A 12,521-nucleotide genomic window follows, 5' to 3' on the forward strand; every position below is an offset into this window, starting at 1 on the left:
AGAATAATTTGCATGTTATACATTTAGAAAAAAATAACAATACATATCAGCTTTATTTCAGTAATTTGGGGTACTATCTCATGAGATCTTAGGCTTCTTCTTATTCATTTCTGAAAAATATCTGGGTCTCATAAACATCATAAAGACCTGAAGGATAGAGCTTCAAATTACATGGAAAACCTTATAGCCCATTCTTATTCCTTTTAAACTCATATTCCATCTTAGTTGCCATAAACTCACATTTATTTTCATCAGTAAATGAGATGAGAGCTGGCCTTACTCATGTCTCAGTACTGATGTGAAATGACATTAAAACAACAGAGATGAAAACAATTATGGGTCATGAAAATTTAATATCTATGCTTATAGATAAAGGCAGTATTATGTGCTCCCCCTAAGTTTGAAGTGAGGAAAAGGGGCTGGCCTTTACCAGAGGAGGCAATGAACCAGCCAGGAAAGGCCACTGACTCAAATGTGGAGGTACTGCCAGTCTGGTTTCGGTAGAAAAGGAATTTCTTCACAGGTATAGGAGCAGTGTACAGATCTATGAGCTTCTTATTCTGAAATGAGAACAGTGTCCAAGAGAAGTGAGGATATTTGAATAGTTCAGTCATCCTATACAATCAATAAATATTCTCAATTTCTAGAAATTTTCTCCTTCTATTAAATCAAGTCTAAAAACACAATTTTGAAAAAAAAATCAAAAGGACAGAATGAACATAAAAACAAAAGTCCTCTTGCTATCCTCACCTTCCAATTTAGAAATGACAAATGAGTAGCACAAGAGACAAGTTAATGAACATTGACCACACTTGCACAGTGAACTGGGACGCTCCTCACACTGACTGAGAGGATCATAAGGAAGTAGCAACATTTATGCAAAGAAAAGCTAAACCCCTCCATTAGCAAAGCTACCTGGCATCCTGGGAGCACTAGATGATACAATGCTCTGATAAAGATCCGATGCAGGGGTCTCAAACTCAGCCCTCGGGCCGTTTCCGGCCCTCCTTACAACATTTTGTGGCCCTGCCCTACAGGAAGCTATTTTTGTTTTGTTTTGTTTTAGTTGTTTGGGTCACATCCCCCAATGTTCAAGGCTTACTACTGACTTTGCACTCAAGGATCACCCAGGCTTTACCTCCTGCGACCCTCAGGTAAATTGAGTTTGAGACCCCTGGTAGGCCTAGATCTCTAACTAATTTTCATCAAAAGAGTAAAGTCAATTGTACTAATAGACATTAGCAGTTATAAAAGAACAAAGTAAAATATCAATCAGAAAATATCTCTGTATCTCAGAAAATGTCTCTGGAAGTAATTTTATATATGTATATATATATTAGTATAACTTTATATTTAGGCAAAATAAGTATTCGTAAACATATGTCATAAACGCTAAATCACCATAAATAGGTGATTAGGCCATATCCCCCACAAAGGGCATGGATTCTCTTGTATAAGCCTTTTATTCAGTTAACCTCTTGTTAATCTATCCAGTTATTTGAGTAGATAAATACCAACCAAGGAATCGCCATTATGCAATCTTCAAAGATATATCAACATTAATCCCACTGTAAAATCTGTAAATACTATTCCAAAAATATCTTGAATTGAGCTGTTTTTTTTCAATGTCTCTCACCCCTAATCCCACTCACTCCAAATGACAAACTTAAGTCATTGCCTATGCTTTTCCCTGTTATCCATTCATCCACTTTACAAAAAAGAGACATGAATTTTAAACTAAAATAAATGCATAAGAATGTGTTACCAGTCAGATTAAGAGTCCTGCATATGATTTTCTATCATAGCCACAATAAAAATCAAATCACATAATAAAATATGCAACAGAGTCCAACTAAAATAAATGCATAAGAATGTGTTACCAGTCAGATTAAGAGTCCTGCATATGATTTTCTATCATAGCCACAATAAAAATCAAATCACATAATAAAATTTGCAACAGAGTCCAACAGACAGCACAGGACATTAAGCTGCATGTTTTGCATGTGTCTGAACCTACTTTAATCCCAGAACCACAAAGTCCCTCAAGTATCACTAGGTTTGGCCTTATGCACCAGGACCATCAGAGTGAATTGTATATCCTCAGCACCATAGGATGCAATTAGCCCTACATACTTGGATTTTGATATTGAACACGGGGTCCAGTTATTTGAGAATCACCAGGAGTAGAACTTTATCACACTGATCACCATGTGGGATTAGTTCCCAAATAAACTAAAATTAAGTAAAGTTTGCAGAAGCTACGCCATTCAACCCATGTATAGCGACAAAGAAGGCTATTTTTCTACTCTGTCTGCTCCATCCACTCAAACCTGTCTCCTTTCTTCTCTTCAAAGACATCAAGTTATCTGTCCCAGGACAATAGCACTTATATTCTACCTGAAATCTTGTCCCAAACCTTCCCTAGATGTTTACTTTCAACTACTCAGGTTTCAGCTAAAATGCCCAGCTCTTGGAAGAGCACCTATGAACATTTCACCTTGAAGTCCTCAATTCCCTTCCTCTCCCTTATCTCTATAACAATGCCGGCTTATTATGAGTCATGATAATAATGCTCATTTCAGCTCCTCTATCCTCATTTTCAGCCTCCTGTCTGGAAAGGTTCAGGTGACAGGCCCCATCTGTATTCACCCACTAAAGGATGCTGTTCTTTCCTTTTTCCTTGCTACTCAACACATTGCTTTTGCTTTTAGTACTTAGTGGTTATTATGTCTGTACATTATCTGTCATTCTGCAGATTCAGATAATAATTATTTTGGTTGATCACCACCATTCCCAGTCCCCTTTTAAGAAGATTTTCTGTATATCATAACTGTCTCGAATTTCTCTCAGATTTATTTCAAGCTGGCCTTCACCTATGGCATTATGCATCTCAAAGTCCTGAAGGACCCATTCATTCTGTTTCTGAATGCATGGTTCTCAGTTCCTCTGAGGATAAATGGAAGTAGATGTACAAGTAGTATTTCCCTTGACAAGCCCCAACTATAATATATTATCTCACTTGGGACCAAATAAACCTTGGCAACCTCTATCCACACCCAACATCCTTTGTCCAAAACATTCTAGTTTTCTATTTACAAGGGCTTACAGGACATTAACAACTTGTGTGTGTGTGTGTGTGTGTGTGTGTGTGTGTGTGTGTGTGTGTGTGTGTGTGTTTCGGTCACACCCAGCAGCGCCCAGGGATTACTCCTGGCTCTACACTCAGAAATCGCTCCTGGCAGGCTCGGGGGATCATATGAAATTCCGAGGATTGAACCACTGTCATTCTGCTTGCAAGGCAAATACCCTACCTCTATGCTATCTCTCTGGCCCCTCACAATCTATTTTTTTTATCTCCCTGCACATTTTCCTAAGTTCTGTCCTGCCATTCACAAGACATCTTGCTGGTGAACTTCCTTGCCTCCCTCTACTGTGTTGAACACTTGCAATATGTCAATAATATTAATAGCACTATTTATCACAGCAGACTGGCAAATTTTCAACACTGCCAGTCTTCTCATTTTGCTCTAACCATTCTTTTCCAAGGGACATCATACCTTTACCATGTCACAGAGTGCCTATTATTAAACTAACAGTTTAGCATTTCTCTCCTCTCAGGAAAATTGAATCTCCATCTAGGTATTAATGTCACTCAAATGCCCACAATTTGCTGGTGGTAAGAACCCACACATTCATAAATTGAAATAGATGTGATGTAATTAAATGAACTAAATTACAGTGAGGCATAGGGAACAGTTTAAGGAACAAAGTATATACATATGTGTGTATCAGACAACTGCCAAAAAATGACCAACTATATAGCATAGTAAAGGTGAGAATATTAGGAAACACAAAATAAGGATGTCTAGGAAGACAGGAGAAGAGTACAATACTGATCATGACTTGGGAGATTCAAGTAAGAGGTTTTTTTCTCCCAACTAAAGAAACTTATTAAGAGAACAGTAAATAGCCAAAAGCATCAAAACTGGAGATTTTGTTTAGAATTGAGTTTTCGTGGCAGGAGGGTAGCTGGTAGGGATCTTGGACTCTGGTGGAGAGAAGTGGGACCTCTAGGAAAGGGCATGGTATCAGAAAGTTGTATGCAAAAAAGTATGCTTATAAATATTAGAAATTACTGTAACTCAATAAAATTAAAGAAAAGAAAAATTTCTCTCAGGTTGAAAAATATTAAAAAAATAAGAGATTTTTACAAAATGAATATTAATGTCAGATCTAGAAACCTTCATTAACAGTGTTGTAAGTAACAGGTGAATAATTAACAAAGATGAAAATTTTAAATAAAATACATCTTGATATTCTGATGACTAATATTAGAAGTTCCTATGAACAATGAGGTCAATTAAAGAAGAGAATGTATTTGAAGAAACAGTGCCTGAGATCTCAAAATTCAAGAAATACAGAGTTCTCACTAGTGAATAAACATCAAGATCAAACAACAAAATAAAAATTTCAGGTACATATCTAATTTAAAAAAGATCCAAAAACAAATATGCGTAAGAATGAGAGAATATTGGCTGGAGCGGTTGTGCAGCAGTAGGGTGTTTGCCTTGCATGCAACTGCCCTAGGACAAACCAAGGTTTGATCCCCAGCAACCCATACGGTCCCCAAGCCAGGAGTGATTTCTGAGTGTATAGCCAGGAGTCACCCCTGAGCATCACTGGGTGTAGCCCCAAAACAAAAACAAACAAGAATGAGAGAATAGATATTTTTAATTTTAAAATTATAATTTTTATCACATAATCTTTTTATCAAATGAAATGACTTTTTAAGACATTATTTGTCTTAGTTACTCACCTTCAGTTGTAGTGTGGGCTTCCCTTTAATCTTCTCACAACACAGACACTTTTCTGGATTCTCTATTCCGAAATAAATGGGAAACCTGGAGTTTTGCTTAGGAGGCACTGAGTGCCTGCAAGAAAAACTGGACATAGTGACTGTAAAGATAAGAAGGGTGAAAAGAAATGAAAAGGGGGAAGATCACTACATATACTACAGAGATTTAGCAGGTACTCAGAGACTACTTTTAGAAACTCTATGCCACAAAACGTGAGACCCTGGAAGAAATGGATAAATTCTTGGATTTTTATATTCTTCCACAGTTAAACCAGAATGATCTAGCATATCTACACATATCCATCACTACTGAGGAAATTAAAATGATAATCAAAAAAATCTTTCCAAGAGCAAAAGCCCAGGCCCAGATAGATTCACTAACAAATTCTTTCAAACCTTACAATAGGAACTACTACCAATCCTTTACAGGCTCTTTCATAAAATTGAAGAAACAGGAACACTCCCAAATAGTTTTTATGAAGCTAACATCACACTGATACCAAAACCAGACAGAGATGCTGCAAAACAAAGAAAACTATAAACAAATATTCCTGTTGAACACAGATGCAAAGATCCTCAACAGAATTTTAGCAAATAAGAGCCAAGACCTCATCAAGAAGGTCACACACTGCAATCAAGTAGGAATCCAAGGATAATTTAACATGCATAAATCAATCAACAAAATACACCATATCAAGAAAAGAAAAAATAAAAATCATCTGATCATATAAACAGATGCAGAGAAAGCATTCAATAAGGTTCAAAATCTATTCTTGGTATAAAAAAAACTCTCAACAAGATGGGAATGGAAGAAACTTTTCACAATATAGTCAAGGCCATCTACCATAAGCCCATGGTAAATATTTTCTCAATAGATATAAACTAAAAGTCTTTTCTCTACAAGACAAGGCTGCCCCTCTCATCACTCTTATTCAACATAGTGCTGGAAATTCTTGTCATAACAAGTAGTCAAGAAAAAGATATCAAGGGCATCCAGAACATGCTCTCTCTATTTGCAAATGACATGATACTATATTTAGAAAACCCTAAATACTCTACCAAAAAGCTGCTAGAAACAATAGATTCATAAAGCAAAGTGGCAGGCCACAAAATTGACACACAAAAATTAATGGCCTTTTTATACAAAAACAATGATAGAGAAGAAATGAATATTAAATAAAAATCCCATTCACATTAGTGTGACACAAACTCAAATACCTCGGATTCAGCTCAACAAAAGAGGTAAAGGGCCCATCTAAAAAAAACTACAAAACACTGCTTCAAGAAATATAATAGGACACAAAGAAATGCAGACACATACCCTGCTCATGAACTGGGAGGACTACCAACATTAAAATGGCAATTCTCCCCAATCCATTGTACAGATTTAATGCAATCCTTCTAAAGATACCCAGGACATTCTTCGAAGAAGTGGATCAAACACTCCTGATGTTCATTTGGAAGAATAAATACCCATTAATAGCTTGAGAAACCCTTAGGAAAAGGAATATGGGAGGCATAACTTTCCACAACTTTAAATTGTATTATAAAGCAATAGTCATTAAAACAGCATGGTTCTGGAATAAAGACATATTCTAAGATCAATGGAATAGACTTGAGTATTCAAAGAATGTATCCCAGACATAAAATGAATAAATCTTTGATGAAGGGGAAAGAAATGCAAAATGGAGCAAGGAGAGCCTCTTCAACAAGTGGTGCTAGCACAACTGGTCAGCCACATGCAAAAAAAAAGTGAATTCAGAACCTCCATCTAACTCTATGCACAAAGAATAAATCCAAATGAATTAAAGATCTTGATATCATATCCAAACCCATTAGGTATATAGAACAATACATAGGTAAAACACTCCATGATATTGATACTAAAAACATCTTCAAGGAGGAAACATCACTGTCCAAACAAATGGTAGCAGAGATAAACAGATATATGAAGCTGAGAAGCTTCTGCACCTCAAAGGAACTAGTGACTAGGATATAAAAACCATCCACAGAATGGGATAAACTATTCACCCAATACCCATCAGATAAGGGACTAATTACTAAGATATAAAAGGTACTAACAGAACTTACCAAGAAAAAAGTCTAACCCCATCAAAAAATAGGGAGAATTAATGAACAGACACTTCCTCAAAGAAGAAATATAGATGGTCAAAAGGCACATGAAAAAGGCAAATTAAAAAACTGGTCCACATCACTGATCATCAAAGAGATATAAATCAAAACAACAATGAGGTATCATCTCATGCCACAGAGAAGGGCACACATCACAAATAACAAGAATAATTTGTGCTGGTAGGGATGTGGAGAAAAAGGAACTCTAATTCTCTGCTGGTGGGAATGCCATCTTGTCCAGTCTTTATGGAAAACAATATGGATATTTCTCAAAAAAAAAACTGGGAATTGAGCTCCCATATGATCCAGCTATTCCACTCCTAGGGATGTACCCTAGGAACACAGAAGCACAATACAAAAATTCTTTCCTCATACCTATATTCATTGCAGCACTATTTACAACTGCCAGAATCTGGAAACAACCAAGATGCCCTTTAACAGAAGAATGGCTAAAGAAACTGTGGTACATATACACAATGGAACATATTTGAGCCATCAGGAAAGATTAAGTCATGACATTTTCCTATACATGAATCAAAATGGAAACCTTTATGCTGAATAAAATAAGTCAGAGGAAGAGGGACACAGAGGAACACAGAGGGACACATAATATTCTTACTAATCTATAGGTTTAAGAAAATTAAAAGACATTGTAATAATACCCAGAGACAATAGAGATGAGGTCTTCAAGATCTCGCTTACTATATGAAGATTACTACAAAGTTTGGAGAAAAAACTACACTAAGAACTATCATGACAATGCTAATGAATGAGAGAAGTGAAATTCCTGTCTCAAATACAGGCAGGTGTTGGGGGAGGAGCGAGATGGGGGAGCATAAGTGTTAGGAATGTTGCACTGGTGAAGGGGTGTTTTATTATGACTGGAACTCAACTACAAACATGTTTGTAATCATGGTGCTTAAAGATATTAATTTTGGCCCGGAGAATTAGCACAGTGGTGTTTGCCTTGCAAGCAGCTGATCCAGGACCAAAGGTGGTTGGTTCGAATCCCGGTGTCCCATATGGTCCCCCGTGCCTGCCAGGAGCTATTTCTGAGCAGACAGCCAGGAGAAACCCCTGAGCACTGCCGGGTGTGGCCCAAAAACCAAAAAAAACAAAAACAAAAAAAAGATATTAATTTTTAAAAAAATTTAAAAAATTTTAAATTTGGGCTGGAGCTGTGGCATAGCAGTCAGGCTTTGGTCTTGTATGCAGATGACCAAAGACTGAACGTGGTTCTATCCCCTGATATCCCATATGGTCCCCAAGCCAGGAGCAATTTCTGAGCGCAAATCCAGGAATAACCCCTGAGCATCATTGGATGTGGCCCAAAAATAAACAAAATTTTTTTAATTTAAAAAAATAAAAATTAAAAAATAAAGATAAGAAGGGTGGTGTGGATTCTTCCTCTGAAATCAGAAGAAACTGGTTTGTTGCAGGGAGTCTACAGAATGACCATCCTGTTTCATTTATTCACACCTCATACTCATCTCTTCCTAGAACATGGAACATTTTAATCAGATGGAAGACCCCACCCTGGAACTTTTCACTATTCTATTTAAATACCTGAAGGTGAATATTCCCAACAAAAACTTCTGATCCTTGAATGGCTCTGCCTAAGTTCAAATTTTGCCAGATACAAAATTGACATTCATCTCCTTATGTTGTTTTAGCCCTGATGGTACAGCTTACACTCAGAAAATACAAGCCTCCCCCTGAAGAAAAAAATAACCTGAAAGTCTCTCTCCTGTTACATTGTCTTGTTCTCCCTTCAAAGGGACCCACACAAACTCATCCCTTCCTTTCTTTTCCATGATGATGTGAAATTCTCCCCTCTCAGATGGGTCACACTTCAACCAAATGCCCAGTGGCAGCCTTTTGGGAGAAAGCTGCCTCCCTGAGAATGGCCACCGAATGCCCACTCACCTGGAGTCACATTGCTTCTCCGTGGAACTGACACAATGTGTTGTCCATTATAGGTCCACACATTCTGATTCAAGTCAGATATCTCTGCTGTGTCAGGTGTCAACTGCGCTGATTAAATGAAAAAGGATAATGAAAATTCATGATAAGGCTGTTTTAGTGTTCATTAGGAGAAAAATCACCTAATGTAAGTCCTTCAGTATGAAGGGTTGATGTTTTTATTTTATGCTGACTGTTCTTTTTTCTTTCAAACAAAAAGAACACACAAAATAGAGCAAGGAAAGCCTCTTCAACTTGAGGTGTTGGCACAACTGGTCAGCCACATGCAAAATAGCAAACTCAGACCTCCACTGAAACCATGCACACAGGTCAAATCCAAATGGATTAAAGACCTTGATATCAGATCCTAAACTGTAAGGTATATAGAACAACATATAAGTAAAACACTCCAAGACATTGAGACTACAGACATCTTTAAGGAGGAAACATCAGTGTCCAAACAGTAGAAGCAAAAATAAACAGATGGGACTATATGAAGCTGAAAATCTTCTGCACCTCAAAGAAAATTGTGAGTAGGATACAAAGGCCACCCACAGAATGGGAGAAACTATTCACTTAATACCGATCAGACAATGGGCTAATATCTAAGATAAGGTACTGACAGAACTTACCAAGAAAAAAACATCTAACTATCAAAAAATGGGAAGAAGAAATAAACAGACACTTCCTCAAAGAAGAAATGCAGATAGCCAAAAGGCACACGAAAAAGTGCTCCACATCACTAATTATTAGGGAGATGCAAATCAAAACAACCATAAGGTATCACAGAGATTCACACCACAGAGACTGACACACATCACAAAGAACAATCAGAGCTGGGAGGGAACTCTCATTCACTGCTGGAGGGAATGCCATCGTGTCCATCCTTTATAAAAAACAATATGGAGATTGCTCAAAAAACTGGAAATTGAGCTCCCATATGATCTAGTTATACCACTCCTAGGGATATATCCTAGGAACACAAAAACACAATAAAATACTCCTTCTGTACACCTATATTCTTTTCAGCGCTATTTACAATTGCAAGAATCTGGAAATAACCCAGATGCCTGGCAACAGATAAGTGGCTAAAGAAACCGTGGTACATATACACAATGAAATCCTATATAACTTTGAGGAAAAATGAAGTCATGACATTTTTCTGTACATGAATGGACATAGAAACTATTATGCTGAATGAAAATATCAGAGGGAGATAGAGACACATAATAGTATCACTCATCTATGAAATATAAGAAAAATAAATGAAATTATTGCAATGATACTCAGAGACAATAGAGATGAGGGCTGGAACAAGTGATAAGTTTAGTTAGATAAATAACTGCAGTGACAACTATCGTGACAAATGTAAATGAGTGAGAAAAGTAGAATGCTTATCTCGAATTCAGGCAGGGGTAGGGGAGGAAGATGGGGGCATTTGTGGTTGGAATGTTACTCTGCTGAAGGGGATGCTCTTTTTTATAATTGAAACCCAACTACAAATATGTTTGTAATCATGGTGCTTGATTAAAGATATTGTTAAAAATTAAAAATTAAATTTTAAATTAAATTAAATTATTTAACTATTTAATTTTATTTAAAAATAACTTATTTTAACAATTTATTTAATAAATAAAATAAATTTTATTTATTAAATTTATTAAAATAAATTTAATAATTTGTTTAATTATTTAATTATTATTTTGATTAAATTGAATTATTAAAAATTAAACACCATGGTTATAAGATTGTTCTACAGTCCCTTTCATAGTAGACCCTTATCTACTCTATCTGCACTCTTGGTTGTTTGTGGCAAGCGTTTTACCATGGACTAGTCCTACTGGGTATCTGAATATTATACCCATACATTTTATTTTCCTTATATCCTACAGATGAATGAGATTATTCTCTCTCCCTCTGACTCATTTCACTCAGCATAATAATCTTCGTGTCTATTCATTTATAGGCAAATTTCATGACTTCATTTATTCTCGTTCACTGCTGATGGTAATGCTATCAAGTCCAGTCTTTCAGGAAAACAATATGAATATTCCTCAAAATAACTGGAAATTAGCTCCCTTATGATCCAGCAATATCACTTCAAGGGATATACTGTAGGAACACAATCAAATAATACAAGAATGCAGTCTGCACTCTGATGTTCATCGCAGCACTATTTTCAATAGCCAGTATTTGGAAGCAACCCAGGTGCCTGACAACATATGAGTAGCTAAAGAAACTGTGGTTCATCTACACAATGAAATACTATGTAGACATTAGGGGAAAAGGGGTTGATGATTTTAACATCAAGTCTGCTAGCATATACAGAACCACACACACATAAACACACAAACACACACAGAGTGACTTTATGTACAGAAAAGATGTGTGGTCTGCAAGTTCAGTAAAGCCTAATTGTCATAAGACAACCAATCATCAGTGTACATGTGAAGGCCAATCTATCCCTTTTGATGCCCACTAAAATATAGTTTATGATCAACCCTTCAATTCATTGGTGTTCTGGGGCTAGAGCATATAACCAAGTGCATGACCTTAGCATGAGGGTCACAGATTTCCATAGGAAACAGTAGATGCTAGTGGGATGTGACATACAAAGAAAGGAGGAGAGAATACTGGAGCATTATAAAAATACAGCTGTTAATGTGACCTCCTGAATTTCATCCCAAGATTACATGGACAAATTTCGGAATCTTTAGGAGCAGGATCTTTACGAACGACTTCAAGTTTGGGTGCGTCAGGGATTTCAAGACCAAAATCAGAAGCGTCACTTGGAACATGCGACATAGTTGATTGTGTCAACACCTGTGGCAACATATAAAAGTTATCAACATAAGATGACTTTCCAAGACCTTCCCAAGACACTGCTTACTAACATTTTTTTCTAAATAGGGACTTGGGACAGTCTAGCTAGACATAAATCCCTACATTTTTAATCTGAGCCATCATTTCTACTAAACCTTACACACACACACACACACACACACACACACACACACACACAAAGAGTGAGAGAGAGAGAGAGAGAGAGAGAGAATATCAGGCAGAACTATTTCCATCCCATAAATCTTGCAGTGGCATTGTCATCTAGAATTTGTAATATGAGACTTGGTTTTGATCATCAATATACACACACACAGACACACACACATGCACATACACAAATGCACACACACACAAACACACAGTCCTCTCCCAAAAATGCTCCCTGCTCTTTGCCTATAAGAACATTCTATGCCAGAACCACTCAACAATGATCCTAGCAGTTGCTCCATACAACTTAGAAATGTAGCAAGCCTGGTATAGTTCTCACCTCACTTTTCCCAAAGCCCAGAAAAGAGAAAAATTTCCAGAACCTGACAACTTTATAATTACCAACTGGTGAACAAAGATCTTACTCAAAGTCCAGAAGACTGAGTTGCGGCTCCCAAGAATAGCAATGGGCTCTGATTAAACTTGGCCTTTTATAAATGAGGCTTTTAGGGAGGCTCCTGCTTCCTTGATGAGATGTGTCAGTCATGTGCCAGAAAGGCAAGCCAAAGACCTGTGAGGC

The 12,521-nt window shown here is 36.9% G+C and overlaps 1 protein-coding gene across 1 annotated transcript; it reads right to left on the minus strand.

The window, feature by feature from the left end:
* Positions 1-350: 350 nt before the first annotated feature.
* Positions 351-11,755, minus strand: LOC126024230 (interleukin-36 gamma-like). Its single transcript, XM_049784635.1, has 4 exons — positions 11,644-11,755; positions 8,915-9,022; positions 4,817-4,956; positions 351-560 (listed from the first exon to the last, which is right to left on the minus strand). The coding sequence occupies exons 1-4, from the start codon at positions 11,753-11,755 to the stop codon at positions 351-353; spliced, it is 570 nt and encodes a 189-aa protein (XP_049640592.1).
* Between the last annotated feature and the right edge of the window lie 766 nt (positions 11,756-12,521).

Source organism: Suncus etruscus, chromosome 12 (genome assembly GCF_024139225.1).
Source record: "Suncus etruscus isolate mSunEtr1 chromosome 12, mSunEtr1.pri.cur, whole genome shotgun sequence".
Taxonomy (NCBI): Eukaryota; Metazoa; Chordata; class Mammalia; order Eulipotyphla; family Soricidae; genus Suncus; species Suncus etruscus.

Bases quoted from the DNA above. Each gene is read 5' to 3' on its own strand.
- LOC126024230 (XM_049784635.1), bottom strand. From the start codon at position 11,755: ATGTCGCATGTTCCAAGTGACGCTTCTGATTTTGGTCTTGAAATCCCT. The intron at 4,957-8,914 runs GTGAGTGGGCAT...TTATCTTTACAG, and splicing joins GAGAAGCAATGTGACTCCAG to TCACTATGTCCAGTTTTTCT. The intron at 561-4,816 runs GTGAGTAACTAA...TTCTCATTTCAG, and splicing joins AGCCCACACTACAACTGAAG to AATAAGAAGCTCATAGATCT.